This window comes from Balaenoptera musculus, chromosome 8, assembly GCF_009873245.2.
Source record: "Balaenoptera musculus isolate JJ_BM4_2016_0621 chromosome 8, mBalMus1.pri.v3, whole genome shotgun sequence".
Classification (NCBI taxonomy): Eukaryota; Metazoa; Chordata; class Mammalia; order Artiodactyla; family Balaenopteridae; genus Balaenoptera; species Balaenoptera musculus.
Genome location: NC_045792.1, coordinates 29,707,071 through 29,729,090, shown reverse-complemented (window position 1 = coordinate 29,729,090; position 22,020 = coordinate 29,707,071). Strand labels below are relative to the sequence as shown.

General features: G+C 34.5%; 1 protein-coding gene across 2 annotated transcripts in view; it reads left to right on the top strand.

Moving 5' to 3' along the window:
• Positions 1–22,020, top strand: part of DYNC2H1 (dynein cytoplasmic 2 heavy chain 1) — a 368,911-nt gene that overhangs the window by 67,934 nt on the left and 278,957 nt on the right. For both annotated transcript variants that reach the window (XM_036860514.1, XM_036860513.1), the window contains exons 36-44: positions 22–137; positions 9,154–9,353; positions 10,191–10,455; positions 11,765–11,972; positions 14,676–14,805; positions 17,623–17,778; positions 19,431–19,690; positions 20,366–20,612; positions 21,664–21,815. In XM_036860514.1, the coding sequence (XP_036716409.1) occupies positions 22–137; positions 9,154–9,353; positions 10,191–10,455; positions 11,765–11,972; positions 14,676–14,805; positions 17,623–17,778; positions 19,431–19,690; positions 20,366–20,612; positions 21,664–21,815 (1,734 nt within the window). The remainder of the gene's footprint in view (positions 1–21; positions 138–9,153; positions 9,354–10,190; positions 10,456–11,764; positions 11,973–14,675; positions 14,806–17,622; positions 17,779–19,430; positions 19,691–20,365; positions 20,613–21,663; positions 21,816–22,020) is intronic.

The window sequence follows — 22,020 nt, the reverse complement described above, 5'->3', positions numbered from 1 at the left end:
ATTTCCATGTCTTTACCTAAGAGAACTTTTGACACCTCAGCAACATTATGACTGGGGTTTGAGAGCTTTGAAGACAGTTCTGAGAGGAAGTGGAAATCTTCTTAGACAGCTGAAGAAAACTAGTGTTAAACAAAAAGGTATGATTCATTATGCCAATTATAATCTTATTTTTTAAAATAAGTTTTAATTTAGTATTGTTTTAGATTTATATAAAAGTTATACATATAGTATAGAGGGTTTCTGAATATTACGTTCTCCCAGTTTCTCCTGTTAACATCTTACATTAGTATTGTACATTTATTGAAACTAATGAACCAACATTGATCCATAATTTTTTAATAAAGTCCATAATTTATTGAGATTTTTCCTAATTTTTACCTATGTCTCATCATAACTTTTAAACATGCATTAAATATTAAATAGTTGTGGTATATAGAGGAATAGTCTAGTCCACTTGTTCTCAATCTTTAACAGGCATTAGAGTCACCTAGAGGCTTGTTAAAACACAGATTGTTGGACCCCCCGCCCAAAGTTCCTGAATTGGTAGGTCTGGAATAGAGTCTGAAAATTTGTCTAGTCTTAAAACAAGAACAGAAACCTTAGAATCACATGGAGATTTTCTCTTTCAAAGATAGTATACCAAACAAAATTACCCTTTTACTTTTTTTTTTTTGAATTTTTAAATTTAATCTTGTTTATTTTTTTATACTGCAGGTTCTTATTAGTCATCCATTTTATACACATCAGTGTATACATGTCAATCCCAATCTCCCAATTCATCACAACACCACCATCCCCACCCCACTGTGGTTTTCCCCCCTTAGTGTCCATACGTTTGTTCTCTACATCTGTGTCTCACTTTCTGCCCTGCAGACCAGTTCATCTGTACCATTTTTCTAGGTTCCACATATATGCGTTAATATACGATATTTGCTTTTCTCTTTCTGACTTACTTCACTCTGTATGACAGTCTGTATATCCATCCACATCTCTACAAATGACCAAATTTAGTTCCTTTTTATGGCTGAGTAATATTCCATTGTATATATGTACCACATCTTCTTTATCCATTTATCTGTCGTTGGGCATTTAGGTTGCTTCCGTGACCTGGCTATTGTAAATAGAGCTGCAATGAACATTGAGGTGCATGTGTCTTTTTGAATTATGGTTTTCTCCATATGTGCCCAGTAGTGGGATTGCTGGATCATATGGTAATTCTATTTTTAGTTTTTTAAGGAACCTCCATACTGTTCCCCATAGTGGCTGTATCAATTTACATTCCCACCAACAGTGCAAGAGGGTTCCCTTTTCTCCACACCCTCTCCAGCGTTTGTTGTTTGTAGATTATCTGATGATGCCCATTCTGACTGGTGTGAGGTGATACCTCATTGTAGTTTTGATTTGCATTTCTCTAATAATTAGTGATGTTGAGCAGCTTTTCATGTGCTTCTTGGCCATCTGTATGTCTTCTTTGGAGAAATGTCTATTTAGGTCTTCTGCCCATTTTTTGGATTGGGTTGTTTGTTTTTTCAATATTGAGCTGCATGAACTGTTTATATATTTTGGAGATTGATCCTTTGTCTGTTAATTCGTTTGCAAATATTTTCTCCCATTCTGAGTGTTGTCTTTTGGTCTTGTTTATGGTTTCCTTTGCTGTGCAAAAGCTTTTAAGTTTCATTAGGTCCCATTTGTTTATTTTTGTTTTTATTTCCATTCCTCTAGGAGGTGGATCAAAAAAGATCTTGCTGTGATTTATGTCAAAGTGTGTTCTTCCTATGTTTTCCTCTAACAGTTTTATAGTGTCCAGTCTTACATTTAGGTCTGTAATCAGTTTTGAGGGTTTTTTTGGTGTATGGTGTTAGGGAGTGTTCTAATTTCATTCTTTTGCATGTAGCTGTCCAGTTTTCCCAGCATAACTTATTGAAGAGACTGTCTTTTCTCCATTGTATATCCTTGCCTCCCTTGTCATAGGTTAGCTGACCATAGGTGCGTGGGTTTATCTCTGGGCTTTCTATCTTGTTCCAGTGATCTATATTTCTGTTTTTTGGCCAGTACCATATTGTCTTGATTACTGTAGCTTTGTATTATAGCCTGAAGTCAGGGAGTCTGATTCCTCCAGCTCTGCTTTTTTCCCTCAAGACTGCTTTGGCTATTCGGGGTCTTCTGTGTCTCCATACAAATTTTAAGATTTTTTGTTCTAGTTCTGTAAAACATGCCATTGGTAATTTGATAGGGATTGCATTGACTCTGTAGATTGCTTTGGGTAGTATAGTTATTTTCAGAATATTGATTCTTCCAATCCAAGAACATGGTATATCTCTCCATCTGTTGGTATTATCTTTAATTTCTTTCATCAGTGTCTTATAGTTTCCTGCATACAGGTCTTTTGTCTCCCTAGGTAGGTTTATTCCTAGGTATTTTATTCTTTTTGTTGCAATGGTAAATGGGAGTGTTTCCTTAATTTCTCTTTCAGATTTTCATCATTAGTATATAGGAATGCAAGAGATTTCTGTGCATTAATTTTGTATCCTGCAACTTTACCAAATTCATTGATTAGCTCTAGTAGTTTTCTGGTGGCATCTTTGGATTCTCTATGTATAGTATCATGTCATCTGCAAACAGTGACAGTTTTACTTCTTCTTTTCCAATTTGTATTCCTTTTATTTCTTTTTCTTCTCTGATTGCCGTGACTAGGACTTCCAAAACTATGTTCAATAATAGTGGTGAGAGTGGACATCCTTGTCTCGTTCCTGATCTTAGAGGAAATGCTTTCAGTTTTTCACCATTGAGAATGATGCTTGCTGTGGGTTTGTCGTATATGGCCTTTATTATGATGAGGTAATTTCCCTTTATGCACACTTTCTGGAGAGTTTTTATCATAAACGGGTGTTGAATTTTGTGAAAAGCTTTTTCTGCATCTATTGAGATTATCATATGGTTTTTCTTCTTCAGTTTGTTAATATGGTGTATCACATTGATTGATTTGCGTATAATGAAGAATCCTTGCATCCCTGGGATAAATCCCACTTGATCGTGGTGTATGATCCTTTTAATGTGTTGTTGGATTCTGTTTGCTAGTATTTTGTTGAGGTTTTTTGCATCTATGTTCATCAGTGATATTGGTCAGTAATTTTCTTTTTTTGTAGTATCTTTGTCTGGTTTTGGTATCAGGGTGATGGTGGCCTCATAGAATGAGTTTGAGAGTGTTCCTTCCTTCACAATTTTTTGGAAGAGTTTGAGAAGGATGGGTGTTAACTCTTCTCTAAATGTTTGATAGAATTCACCTGTGAAGCCATCTGGTCCTGGACTTTTGTTTGTTGGAAGATTTTTAATTACAGTTTCAATTTCATTACTTGTGATTGGTCTGTTCATATTTTCTATTTCTTCCTAGTTCAGTCTTGGAAGGTTATACCTTTCTAAGAATTTGTCCATTTCTTCCAGGTTGTCCATTTTATTGGCATAGAGTTGCTTGTAGTAGTCTCTTAGGATGCTTTGTATTTCTGCAGTGTCTGTTGTAACTTCTCCTTTTTCATTTTTAATTTTATTGATTTGAGTCCTCTCCATCTTTTTCTTAATGAGTCTGGTTAATGGTTTATCAATTTTGTTTATCTTCTCAAAGAACCAGCTTTTAGTTTTATTGATCTTTGCTATTGTTGTCTTTGTTTCTATTTCATTTATTTCTGCTCTGATCTTTATGATTTCTTTCCTTCTGCTAACTTTGGGTTTTGTTTGTTCTTCTTTCTCTAGTTCCTTTAGGTGTAAGGTTAGATTGTTTATTTGAGATTTTTTTTGTTTCTTGAGGTACGCTTGTATAGCTATAAAGTTCCCTCTTAGAACTGCTTTTACTGTATCCCATAGGTTTTGGATCATCGTGTTTTCATTGTCATTTGTCTCTAGGTATTTTTTGATTTCCTCTTTGTTTTCTTCAGTGATCTCTTGGTTATTTAGTAACGTATTGTTTACCCTCCATGTGTTTGTGTTTTTTTACATTTTTTTCCCTGTAATTCATTTCTAATCTCATAGCGTTGTGGTCAGAAAAGATGCTTGATATGATTTCAATTTTCTTAAATTTACTGAGGCTTGATTTGTGAGCCAAGATGTGATCTATCCTGGAGAATGTTCCATGCGCACTTGAGAAGAAAGTGTAATCTGCTGCTTTAGGATGGAATGTCCTATAAATATCAATTAAATCTATCTGGTCTATTGTGTCATTTAAAGCTTCTGTTTCCTTATTTATTTTCACCTTGGATGATCTGTCCGTTGGTGTAATAAGTGAGGTGTTAAAGTCCCCCACTATTACTGTGTTACTTTCAATTTCCTCTTTTATAGCTGTTAGCAGTTGCCTTATGTATTGAGTGCTCCTATGGTGGGTGCATATATATTTATAATTGTTATATCTTCTTGTGTTGATCCCTTGATCATTATGTAGTGTCCTTCCTTGTCTCTTGTAACATTCTTTATTTTAAAGTGTATTTTATCTGATATGAATATTGCTACTCCAGCTTTCTTTTGATTTCCATTTGCATGTAGTATCTTTTTCCATCCCCTCACTTTCAGTCTGTATGTGTCCCTAGGTCTGAAGTGGGTCTCTTGTAGACATCATATATATGGGTCTTGTTTTTGTATCCATTCAGCAAGCCTGTGTCTTTTGGTTGGAGCATTTGATCCATTCATGTTTAAGGTAATTATCGATATTTATGTTCCTATGACTATTTTCTTAATCGTTTTGGGTTTGTTTATGTAGGTCCTTTTCTTCTCTTGCGTTTCCTACTTAGAGAAGTTCCTTTAGCATTTGTTGTAGAGTTGGTTTGTTGGTGCTGAATTCTCTTAGCTTTTGCTTGTCTGTAAAGCTTTTGATTTCTCCATCAAATATGGATGAGATTCTTGCTGGGTAGAGTAATCTTGGTTGTGGGTTCTTCCCTTTCATCACTTTAAGTATATCATGCCACTCCCTTCTGGCTTGTAGAGTTTCTGCTGAGAAATCAGCTGTTAACCTTATGGGAGTTCCCTTGTATGTTATCTGTCGTTTTTCCCTTGCTGCTTTCAATAAGTTTTCTTTGTCTTTAATTTTTGCCAATTTGAGTATTATGTCTAGGCGTGTTTCTCCTTGGGTTTATCTTGTATGGGACTCTCTGTGCTTCCTGGACTTAGGTAGCTATTTCCTTTCCCATGTTAGGGAAGTTTTTGACTATAATCTCTTCATATATTTTCTCGGGTACTTTCTCTCTCTCTTCTCCTTCTGGGACCCCTATAATGCGAATGTTGTTGTGTTTAATGTTTTACCAGAGGTCTCTTAGGCTGTCTTCATTTCTTTTCATTCTTTTTTCTTTATTCTGTTCCGCAGCAGTGAATTCCACCATTCTGTCTTCCAGGTCACTTATTTGTTCTTCTGCCTCAGTTATTCTGCTATTGATTCCTTCTAGTGTAGTTTTCATTTCAGTTATTGTATTGTTCATCTCTGTTTGTTTGTTCTTTAATTATTCTACGTCTTTGTTAAACATTTCTTGCATCTTCTCGATCTTTGCCTCCATTCTTTTTCCGAGGTCCTGGATCATCTTCACTATCATTATTCTGAATTCTTTTTCTGGAAGGTTGCCTATCTCCACTTCATTTAGTTGTTTTTCTGGGTTTTTATCTTGTTCCTTCATCTGGTACATAGTCCTCTGCCTTTTCATCTTGTCTGTCTCTCTGTGAATGTGGTTTTTGTTCCACAGGCTGCAGGATTGTAGTTCTTCTTGCTTCTGTTGTCTGCCCTCTGGTGGATAAGTCTATCTAAGAGGCTTGTGCAAGTTTCCTGATGGGAGGGACTGGTGGTGGGTAGAGCTGGCTGTTGCTCTGGTGGGCAGAGGTCAGTAAAACTTTAATCCGCTTGACTGCTGATGGGTGGGGCTGGGTTCCCTCCCTGTTGGTTGCTTGGCCTGAGGCGACCCAACACTGGAACCTGCAGGCTCTTTGGTGGGGCTAATGGAGGACTCTGGGAGGGCTCATGCCAAAGAGTACTTCCCAGAACTTCTGCAGCCAGTGTCCTTGACCTCACGGTGAGCCACAGCCACCCACTGCCTCTGCAGGATACCCTCCAACACTAGCAGGTAGGTCTGGTTCACTCTCCCCTGTGGTCACTGCTCCTTCCCCTTGGTCCCGATGTGCACACTGCTTTGTGTGTGCCCTCCAAGAGTGGAGTCTCTGTTTACCCCAGTCCTGTCAGAGTCATGCAATCAAATCTCGCTAGTCTTCAAAGTCTGATTCACTAGGAATTCCTCCTCCCGTTGCCGGACCCCCTGGTTCGGAAGCATCACATGGGGCTCAGAGTCTTCACTCCAGTGGGTGGACTTCTGTGGTATAAGTGTTCTCCAGTCTGTGAGTCTCCCACCCAGCAGTTATGGGATTTGATTTTATTGTGATTGTGCCCCTCCTACCGTCTCATTGTGGCTTCTCCTTTGTCTTTGGATGTGGGGTATCTTTTTCGATGAGTTCTAGTGTCTTCCTGTTGATGATTGTTCAGCAGTTAGTTGTGATTCTGGTGTTCTCGCTAGAGGGAGTGAGAGCACGTCCTTCTACTCCACCATCTTGGTTCAGGCTCCAAAATTACCCTTTTAAAGAAATATTTTACGATTACAAAAAAGTACCTTTTTTAAAATTAATTATTTAAGCTGCTCTGGGTCTTAGTTGCGGCACGCGGGATCTTCGTTGTGCCATGTGGGATCTTTTTGTTGCAGCATGCGGGCTCTTTAGTTGCGACATGCAGGCTTCTTAGTTGTGGCATGTGGGCTTCTTAGTTGTGGCATGTGAACTCTTAGTTGTGACATGCATGTGGGATCTAGTTCCCCGACAGGGATCGATCTCAGGCCTCCTGTGTTGGGGAGTGTGGAGTCTTGCCCACTGGACCACCAGGGAAGTCCCAAAAGTACCTTTGAACACAAGAATAATTTTAGATTTATTACAGTAAAGTTGCAAAGTTAGCATTTCCATCGTTTCCCTCTTATTTGCTGTGGTACATTTGTCAAAACTGGGAAACTGAGGCTGGTATATTACTATTAACTAAGCTCCAGACTTTATTTGGATTTCACCTGCTTTATCATTAATGTCCTCTTTCTGTTCCAAGATTGAATCTAGGGTGCCATGTTGCATTAAGTCGTCATGTCTCCTTAAGTCTCCTCTGCTCTGTGACAGTTTCTCAGTCTGTTTTTGTATTCATGACCCTGACAGGGTCCTAGTCAGATATCATGTAGACTCTTCCTCAGTCTGGGCTTTTTTTCTGATATTTAACTCATGATTTGATTGAGTTGTGAACATTTGGAAAAACATACTGCAGAGGTGGAGTGCCCTTTTTAAGTCATTTTAGTGCGTACATAATAACCATGTGACATCACTGGTGATGTTCACCTTCATTACTTATGTTAATGTTTGCCAGGTTTCTCTACTGTAAAGTTGTTATTGTCCCCTTTCCCTGCTCTCTTCTTTGGAAGCCAGTTACTAAATCTGGCTCACCTTGAAAGTGGGGAGGCAAGGATTAAGCTCCACCTCTTAGAGGGGGCATGTATCTGCATATATTATTTGAAACTCTTCTGTAAAGAAGATTTGTCTCTTTTCCATGATGTATTTATTAAATCATTTATTCAGATCAGTATGGACTCATGCATATTTTTTTATACTTTACCAGTTTTTCTCCCCATTTATATAAAGTAAGTTATTACCCCCACCCATTGATGTTTGCCTTCATGAAAGGCTGAATATTCAGCCTCTAGGTTGCTATTAAAATTTAAGTTAAATCACCATGAAAATAAGATAACGTTAGAAAGAAGACTACATGAAATTACCTATTTGGACTTTAAATGATCAAAATATACATTTTAAAAAAGGAAACTACAGCTTTTTTATTAGGTTGGCATATGCCAGGGCAGATAAGGTATTTGTTGAAGTACTTATATTACCATTTTTCAGTTGTCTATCTCTGGTGATTTTCATGAAATATATAAGCCATACCTGTAGTAAATAAAGATGGCTTGGGCTTCCCTGGTGGCGCAGTGGTTGGGAGTCTGCCTGCCAATTCAGGGGACACGGGTTCGAGCCCTGGTGTGGGAGGATCCCACATGCCACAGAGCAACTGGGCCCGGGAGCCACAACTACTGAGCCTGCGCGTCTGGAGCCTGTGCTCCGCAACAAGAGAGGCCACGATAGTGAGAGGCCCGTGCACCGCGATGAGGAGTGGCCCCCGCTTGCCACAACTAGAGAAAGCCCTAGTGCAGAAACGAAGACCCAACATCGCAATCAATCAATCAATCAATCATTAATCTTAGAAAAAAAAAAAAAAAAGACAACCGTGTAGTACCTAGGTTTTACACTTCAAAAAAATAAAAAAATAAAAAAGATAAAGATGGCTCATTTATGAATTCAGTGCTTTAAGTAAACTCTAGTGCAGCCAAGCCTCTTTATATATATTTAAAGATAGAAATATTAAACAAGTATAGAGAAATACCAGACTAAAAATAGTTTCTTGCCTTTATATAGGTATCTGATCAATTAGTAGCTAATATCCTTGAAAAAATAAGAATCTGGCAATATTAGTATTTACATTTGGTTTAAGAATAGATTTATGAACCAGTTTTGAGCAACGCTGATCAAAGATTTTTGCTCAGTTTGTTAGTTTTTAGTTTTAGGACAAAAATCTCTGCAAGGCAAATATGCTGGTGTATTTGGAATGATACCTAAATCTGGAATTAAATCCCACCTATAATACTTAATACTGAGCTCTCTCAGATAAGTCATTTAAACCCTTAGAGACTTAATGTTCTCATGTGTAAAATTGGAATAATAATAGAAATACTTCCTTACTCTGTACAGTTGTTATAAGGATTACATCAGAATGGTAAAGTACTATTCAAAGAAATGTGTTAATGATTTTTATTATTAATTAAAGTCTGGGTACCCTGGGATTCAAATTCTATGAAAAATAGTCCAAAAGTCAGTAATACTTTTCAGCAGTTAAAAGATAGTTAAGTAAGCTTGCCAATTCACATGATAGCATATGTTTTTAAATGTTACTAAATTCTAGTGCATCATTTAATTACTAATAATGCATATCAAGGCACGTAAAAACTTTTTATAGTCATTAGATTCATAACTAATTATTTTAAAATGAAACTTTTTCTCTAGTTAATGAAAGTCGTATTGTGGTACAAGCACTGAGGCTTAATACAATGTCAAAGTTTACATTTGCTGATTGCACTCGGTTTGATGCACTGATTAAAGATGTGTTTCCTGGAATTGACTTTAAAGAAGTAGAATATGATGAACTTAATGCTGCATTAAAGCAAGTCTTTGAGGAGGCCAATTATGAAATCATATCCAATCAGGTAACTGTCAAGAATACTTCATAATATATTGATCCTTTCTCCTAGTTAATTCTTTATGAACTATCTTTATCTTTTATCTTTCAACTTATCTTTCATCTTTCAACTTAAATCTTACTCAGTCATGGAAGCCTTCCCTAATTTTCAAGTCCAAATTAGGTCCCCTTGCTATGTGTTTTCCTTACCTTTGTTATATATATATATATTTAATGTCTAATTGCACACTTGATTAATGTTTGATTAATCTTAATATTAATATTTGATTCTCCCCCACCAGATAGTAGTCTCCATGAAAGGTGAGATCCATGTCTGTTTTACCATTTTATTCCTAGTGCCTGTTACGGAGCCTGGCACATAATAGATCCATCATATGTGTCTTTGATAGTTGATTATGTATGATTTAGTTTAACTTTGACAATTTCTTAGGAGAACTTCACTTTAGTAGGTCTTTTTATGTAGCACTAATACATGTTCAAAATCAATACTTTCTCCTCAGGTTTTTTTTTTGGAGAGAGACAGGGTATAAATGAATGAATGAATTAGCAAAGTGAATAAAATATTGAGTATATTTTATTTGAATGAATGAGTGAGTGAAGACAATAGTGAACATATTGTCAACTTGGAAAGCATACTTCTTCTTTTAAAGAAATATGAATTTAAAGATCACATTGTAAATATATTCAGATTTATTAATTCTTTTATTTAAGGCTGTATCTTCCACTGAAGAAATAAAAGGCTTAATTTATATGTTTGAAGTAGAACAACTATTATCGAACGAGAGTAGAACTGTGTATGATTGTACACTATAAATCATATATAAACATGTTTCTTTTCTACTAGATCAAGAAGGCTTTAGAATTGTATGAACAGTTATGCCAGAGGATGGGAGTTGTTATTGTTGGTCCAAGTGGTGCTGGAAAATCAACTCTTTGGAGAATGTTAAGGGCAGCACTTTGTAAAATTGGCAAAGTGGTAAAACAATATACCATGAATCCCAAAGCTATGCCTAGACATCAATTATTAGGCCATATTGACATGGATACAAGGGAATGGTCTGATGGTGTTTTGACAAATAGTGCTCGCCAAGTAGTTCGAGAACCTCAAGGTTGGTCTCTATTGTGTGATTCATTGATTTATTTAATAATTTTTAGAGGATGATAGAGGTTGTCTATAATGCTATCCTTTTCAAGTCTTATACATGACCATAAACTGCCGTATAGTGATCTACTTTGATATTTTACTTTGGAGGGGTGAAGACATGCTATCATTTTTACCTGTTAGTCCATAGCAACTTTTATTATAATAGAAACTCAGAGTAATCTGGGTGAATTGTAGTTTACAGCTAGATTAATTTACTGAATAAACATAATATCTTTGATTGCTGAATTGATGTTATAATACCTCATAAATAAGCAAGATAACAAGCTTTTATTTGGGATTAAAATTGGTATGTGTGTCTGAACTTATCAGTTTGAATACAGTGCTTTCAATAATTTTGAAAATTTGAGTCATAAAATAGTAGACTTTCTGGTCTAAATTTTTTGGCTTGGTGTTTAACAGAATTCTTGGTCAGACTCCCTACTTTTTGTTAGATCATAATTTAATTAATAGTTGTTTTTCTAAGCCAGTGAATGAAAGGTTTAGAATGTCTTAAGACATTGGAAGGGATTTTCAGTGTATAGTGTCTTCATTTTCAATGTAGTTGATATTATCACACTAAATAAAAACCAGATATACCTGTGCTTGTTTCTCACACTTTTATGGGTGATATTTTCTTCTTTGAATTGTTTCAGAGGTCCAAGAACAACTTGAAACCACTTTCGTCTTAGGAAATATATATTAAAAACAGTTTGTTTTGGAAAAACTTGTGTATACAACTTGTTCACTGCTTCTCCCCTTTGAAGTCACCTTTTTATATATCAAAGAAACTTGACAGTGGTGTATTTTTTATTTCTCATGTAGGACACTAAAGAGTAGGTTTCTCATATTTTCTAAAAGTGCTATTACATAGCAAGCATTCATACATTCTAATGACATGGTAGAAGACAAAAGTCTAAGGAATATCTCACAAGCTTGTGGTAATAGAAATACCTAGGTCTTGCAAACCATGTTTTCTTTTACTGAGATTCCAGTTCTGTATGTTCATAGATAAATAGAGCTTTATTACAGAGTATATAACTGGGTCTCTGACCAGCTGAGCCAGGATTGCCCATGGGTTCTCCACACATTTGTACTGTGGAAATTCACATGAAAAATTTCAACTTGTTCAACTTTTTGTTCTTTATATTCGGCTTCAGCAGTATAAAATAATATGGAAATTACTTCTAAAGAATAAGTGATAATTATTTTATTCTTTATTTTGAATTATTATCATTGCATTTATTTTTATCTCTACTTTTTTTGTTTGAAAATAGATGTCAGCTCATGGATAATCTGTGATGGTGATATTGACCCTGAATGGATAGAATCTCTGAATTCTGTTCTGGATGATAATCGACTACTCACTATGCCCAGTGGAGAAAGGATTCAGTTTGGCCCAAATGTTAACTTTGTATTTGAAACTCATGATTTAAGTTGTGCCTCACCAGCCACAATATCTAGAATGGGAATGATCTTTCTTAGGTGAGAGCATTTGCGTACACTGTATTAGAATATTCTTCAATTATTATTTTGGTTTCACAGCTAAGTGAAATAAGTGATGTATGGGTAATGTGTGAATATTTGTTTTCCTCATTCTTATTAACTTTGTTTGTTTGTTAGGTTTTAATTCATTCATAGAGTTCCTGTTTATTGCAGTTGAATTATTTAAGCAGTGTAGTTATATCACAATTACTAAATAATTATTTTTTGTTTACTTAAATGAAACAGCAAGTATTTAATTTGTTTTCTTCTTTTTTCTATAACTTTTATTTAAATATTATGATTGAGTTCAGAGAAGTTTTACAAATTGGAAACCTCTTTACTTAGTATTTTCTTTCTTCAGTGTATTTGGAAGAGGTTTGAAGAGCAAAAATGAATAACAAACTGATTTTAGATTTCATATACAGTAGTCACATACTAGAACATGGATATTTGAGCCAATTTCTTCCCAAAATGAGTAATTAGAAAGTTTTCTTTTACCTTTTGAGTTTATGTTTTAGAATTTGATATTTATCGGTCTATATAAAGTTCTCTACTCTTTTAGAATCATTTGAAACCATTTTCAATGTTATATGACACATGATAGGGTTATCAAGTTCATTCAGATTGTTTCCAAAATTATTTAATTGCTTACTTCTTTGGTAATATTGTAGGAAACATTTATATTAAACTAGCCATGAACTCCCAATTAATATTTTGAGGTATTAATAATTTAAAAAATAATACAGCATTGGGTTTATAGCTTTTGTAGCAGTGTCTCACACAATTTATCTTATTTATTCAATGTATTCTTATAATCTTGTGAGAAAAACAGGATGAAAAGGAAGTTTAGGCTTCCCTGGTGGCGCAGTGGTTGAGAATCTGCCTGCCAATGCAGGGGATACGGGTTCGAACCCTGGTCTGGGAAGATCCCACATGCCACAGAGCAACTAGGCCCGTGAGCCACAATTACTGAGCCTGCGCGTTTGGAGCCTGTGCTCCGCAACAAGAGAGGCCGCGATAGTGAGAGGCCCGCGCACTGTGATGAAGAGTGGACCCCGCTTGTCGCAACTGGAGAAAGCCCTTGCACAGCAACGAAGACCCAATACAGCCATAAATAAAAATAAATAAATAAATAAAATTAAAAAAAATAAAAAAATAAAAAGATGAGCCTCTTCATTTCGTAAATAAGATGCTGTCATTTTAAAAAGGGAAGTTTATCACTAAATTTTAAAATATTTATTGAATGCCCATTAACTATATGATGTTAATTTAGGCATTTTAGGAGAGACAGCAAGAAAGGAGTAAAGCTAACAGTTATGAAGGGCTTATATTTATGAAGAGCTTGTCTTTATGGAGCATACGTTCACAAAGGAGATAAGATAAATATAACAGCAATTATAATATAAGCTAGAATATAAATGAAATAAGGGGTAAGTAGAATGCCATATTGTAGAGCAATATGCCTGTATAGCCCCATATTGCTGTAGAGGATTTGAACATTGTTGTTGAACCAGATATTGTTTGTGAGAGGCATAATGAATATATATGGTTTCATGTAAAATACAAAAACATATTACTTAGTTTTAGTTGCTTTTTGATTAGGTTGTACCTTAGTTTTAGGTTTTATTCATTTCTTCAGCAGATATTTGCACTTGCTCTGCAGTAGGCCAAATGAGGACCTTTTAATAATGAAAGAGAATGCTATTAATTATGCTGGGGTAACTGATGTAAATCAAGATTGTCTTAGACAAACCAAGACATGTAGTTGCTGTGGACACTGAGGAGATACTATGACAACAAAGTCTTTATTCTGAAGGAGTTTAGCATCTTTGCTTTGTCTGTTTTGAGCTTATCAAATGTAATTTAAATATTTACCTTTGATCTTTTCATTTTTTCTTTTGCTTATTAAACTGGATAGAAATGTGGGAGGAGAAATTCAGGGACTCAGTATTTACTCGTGTTGCTATGAAACACTGGTAGAAGATGGGAAAAATGATAAAATTATGAGCCCTTGTAACTTCTAAAATTATTAATCTATGAGTTGTTTTTACTATAATTTTTACAAATATGCAACATATAATTTTGAATAAGATGTCTATATTATGTTTAATTTCAATCATTGGATGTTATATAATTAAATGCTTTGCTAAAAAAAATATATTTTACTTTAGGGTGATCTTCTAGTTTCAGTAGTGGCATGGGAATTTAGGTATTTGGCTTTTTTGGGGACAGAGAAAAAGAAAAAGTACTTTTAAAGATCTGCATTAAGATGCAGTGCAACTTGAAGTTTAATGTGCATTTGAATCACCCAGGGATATTGTTAAAGTGAAGATTTTGCTTCATTAAGTCTGGGATGGGACTCAGGATTCTGTAGACCACACTTTGGGTAGGAAGGGTTTAGACCACTTTTTGGCTAACTTGTAGATGTGTAATTCTTCTTTAATTTATACTTATAATGATATAGATGAAATTTATTTGCTTTATAGAAAATGACATATATATGTATATATATACCTGTATGTGTGTATATATGTAGAAGTAATATATACACACATACATATACGGAAGTAAATAAAGTGAATTCTTATATACTAGCAGATAGAGTACATGTGTAGAATGTTTATTGGAGCAGAAATTTATTTTGAAAGTAAATTCACAATTTCTTTCTAAATAGTTTCTTACATGTTTGTTAATGTGTTTCAGTGATGAAGAGACGGATCTTAATTCTCTGATAAAATCTTGGTTGAGGAACCAGCCTCCTAAATATAGAAATAATCTTGAAAACTGGATTGGGGATTATTTTGAAAAGGCTTTACAATGGGTTCTAAAGCAGGTAAGATAATTATAATATTTCATAATTATTTAGGCAAGAAGTATAATGATTGAGTGTTGCTTACATTTAACTGCCTTTTAGTATAAGAGCTCTGACAGAATATGAGGGTGAGTGAGGGGTAGATGTCTTCATTGCTGTCCCACTGTATTTCATGGTATAACTTTTTATTGTGTTAGTCTTAAAACACTTTAATTCTTCCATCCACGATACCTTGCACTGCTTACCTAAAAATCTTGAACATTGGAATGCCTCTCTAAGTTTTACTAGCAAACCCATCTTGCTGTCACATTTTACTGTGTCAATAAATATCTGCATATATATCATGCTAAAAATAATGACAAGTTAATACTAAAGTAGAGAAAGAATGGTGAGTTATTTATAACATTATTAAAACATTCATTTATTCAACAAAAATCTATTGAATATCTAATAGACGCCCTAGACGAGACTTTGTGAGGTGAACATTAACAGGACAATCACTTTCCCTGCGAAGGGTTTGTCTCATGGAGGAAAATGACATGTAAAAAGATAATCACAATATAACAGGATGAAAAGAGTATTGCTGCCTTCTAGGAGAATTTTAAAAAGGAGATCACATTTAATTTTGAATTTGAAGCATGAAGAGAAGTTTAGCATGCAAAGAAGACAATTTTCATGTATCTACATGATTTTTTCAAATTTTCTTGGTTTTTCTTTTATGTCATTGCTTTTATAAGAAACATGAACATATAAAAATAGAGGAAATAAATAGCAATGAGGTTTTTTTTTTTAAAGTATCTGATTGTTAATCTGAACTTGATTTATAGGTCAGTACTTGGGGTTGAACAAATCATGTAGAGAAATGGCAATCTCACTTTAGTTTTCTAAACTTTTTTTGTAAGGATGAATGATGGAGGAATAGGAATTTGGGAGGAAATGATGCAAATGAGATAGGTTTCCCTGGAGACTTCAGGGAAGAACCACTCCCACCAGCCCTCAGTATGACTGAGCTGTCCACCTCTTTGTGCTTCTGCAGCAATGTACTGTGTCTTTCAACTATATTATAATTGCTTTCATTCAACTATAAGCACCTTGAGGGCAAGGGCACTAAGCCTGTTGTAGTCCTTGTTGTATCCCCAGAACCAAAGTTTGTTAATAACAGAGTAGTGAATCAGCGTATATGAGCTTAATTAAATACCTGATGCCTATGTTTGTAGCACCTTTTCAGTGGGTGTGTTATTATTTCATTAATGTAAAACATACAGAGCCTAACAAGGCTCTCCAATGCAAATACCTTGAGGTCATCTACTTGCATGTGGTTAGTGTTAGAATGAGAAATATAATACTAGACAGAATGTATTGAAAAAAAGGGGTTTGTGACTATAAAAATGATAACAGGAAAAGATTATTAAACCATAGAGTGGATACCAAAGATTCGGTTAGAAAATAAACTAATTCTGTTCTGAGGTCAGGTCCCTGTTATTTTTTGAAATTTTTTTTATGTGTTGAGTGTTCCTTCTTTCTTTATTCTGTGCTTTGTTCACCATGTTCGGATTCTGAGAGATATACTATAATGAATGATCTAGTCAAGTGCTGATTTTACTTATAACTAGAGCTTTACTTTCTTGTATTTAACAAATCAGACAATCTAGAAGTAAATATATAGGTTTCCTTTGTCTTGCCTTTAAAGCCTAGAACTCTTAGTATGGCCTAAGCCATTGGATTTCTACCCATCTCCTCCCTTTTTCCCATTTTTCCACCTATTTCTCCATTCTTTGAAAAATATTTATTATGCAGGCAGAGTGCTTTTTTAAAAAAATATAAATTGGGTCGTTTGATTCTCTTAACGTTTAAAGGCACCGAAAATAAAATTTGCACTCCTTACCATGGCCTATACAATTGCACGTTCCCTGGCCCTTGCCTACCTTTCTGACTTGAACTGCTCTCCCTTTGCTTACTCAGGCATAAGCGTCTTTTAATTCCTTAACTACGCTGGTGGCTTACCATTGCATATGCTGTGTTCTCTGCATGTCAGATAGATCTCATTCTTTTAATGTTAGCTTAAATGTCACCTTTTTCAAAGAGACCTTGAGCCCTCAATCTGAGTTATCCTTTCTTAGAATACACTCTTCCTGTGCTCTATAGCTTCTGCCACAATGTGTTAACCATCTCCTCTACTAGACTTGACTTCCATTAAGACAAGTGCTCTGTTTAATTCACCTTTTTAAAAAAATACCTAGCACCACATACAGATCCTAATGCTTAATTGGTTCTCAGCAAATACTTAGAGAAAGAATGAGAATGCTTTCCCCTTCTAACTCCCTGGCAGTTACACAGGGCCCCAGAGGTCCACAGATCAAAATCATCTACACCACCGGAGTCCAAAAGTTTCATTTTAAAATTCTGTGTAGAGAAAAAGTTCCAAATTGTTTTTAAGCCTGCTTTTACTTTTCTTTCTTGTCCAGAGCCATTAATCTAGCCTTTGCCTCTAGCTTCTTTTCTATCAGCAAGAGGAAATGAGGGACTATTACTTTTAGACGAATGCTCATTGATTTACCTTTTTTAAAAAATATTCTTCAGGTTTAGGAAGTAAACAGACTGTGTATCTATTTGAGGACTCCAGCACTTTCAGCTAGAAATACACAATTGTGTTTTTATGATTACTTTTTATTTTCAAAGTTTATATATATAAATTGAAATCTAAACTTTCTATAACTTGAGTAGGGGGATTAATTTAAAGATGATCCTTGAAAAGATAAGTAAACATCAATCTGTGTATGGTTCTAATTTACTGGTTAATATTTACCTTTTGTCTGTAACATGGATTTTAATCAACAGAATGACTATGTGGTAGAAACAAGTTTGGTTGGGACTGTGATGAATGGTTTATCACATCTACATGGATGCAGAGATCATGATCAATTTATTATTAATCTCATAAGGGGGCTGGGTGGAAATCTGAACATGAAGTCACGTCTGGAATTCACCAAAGAGGTAATACACATTTAAAGCCTATGTTTAGTCAACATTTTTTGTTAATTTTCATTGATCCTTGGTATAGAACTTCAAAATTTTGAAATTATGCATTTAGTACAATAGTAATGCATTTATATACAGATCGTCCTCGAATTATGATGGGGTTACATCCAGATAAACCCATCATAAGTTGAAAATATCCTAAGTCGAAAATGCATTTACTACACCTAACCTATCAAATATCATAACTTAGTCTAGCCTGTCTTAAAGTGCTCAGAACATGTACATTAGACTACAGTTGGGCAAAATCATCTAACACAAAGCCTATTTTATAATAAAATGTCAAATAGAATGTAATTTCTTGACTGTTATACAGAAAGTTAAAAACAGTATGGTTGTGAGCATATCAGTTGTTTACCCTGGTGATGTTGTGGCTGACTGCCTGAGCTGCAGTTTGCTGCCACTCACTGCCACTGCCCAGCATCACAAGAAGGTATCTTACCACATTATCGCTAGCCTGGGAAAAGATCAAAATTCAAAGTATGGTTTTTACTGAATGCGTATCACTTTCACCCTATTGTAAACTTGAAAAATCTTTAAGTCGAGCCATTGTTAAGTTGGGGACTGTCTGTATAAGTACATAGGTACATATATACTTATTTTTTCCTTTGAACTAGTTTGTGATATTTTATGATGTTATTAAAATTTTATAAAATAATATTTAATAGGCTAAAGTTTGGACTATACCTTTTTTGTTAGATATTTTTGATACTAGGCTATGTAAATAAATATAATTATTTTATTCATTTTTAATCTTAAAATTACATATTTTTAATCATTTTTTTAACCAGAAGAGTTTTAGCAGTTAGGAATGCTTGGATGGAGTAATCATTATAAATCTTTTCTTTATTAAATGCAAAGGTATATTTCATCCACGTTATTTATAAAACTAAATTCTACATATTAAGGAATTTCTTCCTGTTGGCCTCTGTTGAAATAATTGAACACATATTCCTTTGGGTTGGCTCCAACATTATGTTTCTGCATTTTTATCACTTTGTTTCACTGATATCAGCATTTATTGCTTTCTCTGTTCTGTTTTTCTTTCCATGGCTGTTCTGTTGCCTCTGTTACCAGATGCTTCTCACTGCTACCACTCAATGTCATATTATATGCTGCTTTTAAGGAGACATTTTATTGCCAAAGTTTAGAATAAAGCTGTTGAAGAGTGGCATTAGGGGCTAACTCTCTGCTGTGTATCTGTGCAGATAACAGTTTTTCGTGTAAGAAAGAAGAACAAGTTGAGAGCAGGGGTGGTGACAGTGGAATGTGCAGTACCAAAATGTACTGGAAATGAAGGGTCTAGGAGTGCTACATTGTACAATTTGTAATTTAGTGTTCATAAGAATTCAATTAAAAGTTGAATATATTTATACAACATGTGTGAACTAGATGACTTTTATTTGCTTAAATGATCATTCAGAGAGTAATATTTCAGATAAAATGTTACTATAATTATTAAGGATATTAGGTAAGTTTAGTGCATGTGAACTTTTTTTTTTTAAAGTAAGATGATTCTCTTTGGAGCATTTACTTTAAAGAATTAAAATTTCACATACTCTGTTTGGAGCACTGTATATGAAAATCTATCACAACTTTTTCCTCTTAAGGTTTTTAATTGGGCACGAGAATCTCCTCCAGACCCTCACAAACCAATGGACACCTACTATGACTCGAGTAGAGGACGATTAGCATCTTATGTGCTGAAGAAGCCAGAAAACTTGACTGCTGATGATTTCAGTAATAGCCAAACTCTTCCAGTCATTCAGACTCCTGACATGCAACGAGGTCTAGATTATTTCAAACCTTGGTTAAGTTCTGACAGTAAACAGCCATTTATTCTTGTCGGACCAGAAGGATGTGGCAAAGGGTAAGAGTAGAAAAATGTTAATCGAGGTGCATATTGTGGATTTATGCTTCTCTCCTGTTTTAAAATGATTTAACAGCTTTTGTTACCTTTTTTTTGGTTAAAGTAGCATTTACATTTTCATGAAGGACTCTTTATTGTCACTACTTGTAAAAATAATATGACTATAGAGAAAAATATGTCCTTTTTTCTGCCAAGTTGTGTGTTTTCCAATGGAATTAGAAGAAGATACTCTTAAAAAGAATCTGTGCGTAAAATCATAAAAAGTGAATACCTGATGTACTCGCAAACTACTGTATGCTGTAGTTATAAAAAATGAATCTTGAAGTTAGCTATTTAAAAATAGCTTTTAATTCAGTGGAATTCAACCTATTTCTAGTGCCTCCTGAGTGTAGTTTTTTGGAAATAAAGGAAATATAGATTATTATTTTCACATTTCTAGTAATAATTAAACAATTCTGTAAAGTCATAGTAATTTTTTTTAACTTTTTTCCAGTCTAAAAATTAGAAAGCTTACCTTCATAGCTATGGATAGTCATGGAAACCATATCTATTTTTACCACTTTTCCCTTAAACATCATACGTAATTTAGAAATGGAAATATTTAAAAATAGAAATTTTGTATTGAATATAAAAAGTATTTTATTGTCAAAGTCAAATGTTTTATATCTTTCTTAGGATGCTGCTCAGGTATGCCTTTTCCCAACTCCGGTCCACTCAAATTGCTACAGTTCACTGTAGTGCACAAACTACTTCTCGGCATCTCCTGCAGAAACTGAGCCAGACTTGCATGGTAATCAGTACTAATACTGGTCGAGTGTATAGACCAAAAGACTGTGAGAGACTTGTTCTGTACTTAAAAGATATCAACCTACCCAAGCTTGATAAATGGGGGACCAGTACTTTGGTAGCTTTCCTGCAGCAGGTGGGTCTTATCACTTGAAGTGTTTTGATATAATTGGAAACAATTTAATTTCATTAACTTTTCTTATAGATAGAAAATCTGCTTTCCTCTTTAGGGCTAGTTTTATCTAGCATGTGTCATGGAAATTAAACTCTTGAAGCATCCCACACTTGTTCCAGGGCTACTTTCTTTGATCTTCCTCCATCTAAAAATTAGTATTACATCGAGATGATATATGACAGAAAGAGTAAAAACAACCTTTACCCTACACCATTTACCTACCCTTTATTCCTAAAAAAAGGAGGAAAGCAGAAGCTGGGGATGGTGCTGGAGCTGGGGAAGTTTTTGCTTCATTCTTTTAGGTATGCATTCTTCTGAGAGCAGTTGGACTTCCTCAGTCATGCTTCAGTCACTGTGGAAGATTTTTTTTCTTTATGTGATTTACATCAAATTAGAAACTCTAAATTCTAAATTAGAGCTTAATATACTCATATTGGTTCACATTTTGCTTTTCTATATAACTGCAGAATATAATAAAATATTTATAGAAAAAAATATTCTTATATTTTTCCGGATTTCTTTCACTTTTTTTTTGATAATTGCTGGTGGATTTATACTATCACCTGGATTTTAATATTTATTTGAAAAGCATTTTAAAAATGAGGATAATTCAGCTAACATTAACTGAACACAGAGTCTTTTTAAAATTAAAAAAAAATTTTTATTGGAGTATAGTTGATTTACAGTGTTGTGTTAGGTTCTGATGTACAGCAAAGTGACAGTTATACCTATACATATATCCACTCTTTTTTAGATTCTTTTCCGATATAGGTCATTACAGAGTATTGAGTAGAGTTCCCTGTGCTATACAGTAGGTCCTTATTAGTTATCTATTTTATACATAGTAGTGTGTATATGTTGATCCCAATCTCCCAATTTATCCCCCCCATTTCCCAGTAACCATTATCTTCTGATGATGATTGAATTTGGAAACAATTGAATTTTATGCAAAATATATCATGATTAGAAAATCTTAAGCATAAAACACTTAAATATATTTATTGTCAAATAGGTATTGACATATCAAGGATTTTATGATGAAAATTTGGAATGGGTTGGTTTAGAAAATATTCAAATTGTGGCTTCTGTGTCAGCTGGAGGAAGACTGGGAAGACATAAGCTTACTACCAGATTTACTTCTATTGTTCGTCTTTGCGCTGTAGAGTACGTATCATTGTATTAAAAGTTTTTTTGACTTGGGGAGACATGCATTGCATTTTATGAAAGGTATATATTAATGATATTACTTCAAAATGTAGAATATAAAAATAGTCAAATTTAAGCTCTGATGTTATTTTTTTCCTATCCTTCCTAAACTGTAGGCAGTAATTTAGGGTGATGAAGTCTTTAATCAATGCTTGTTATATAT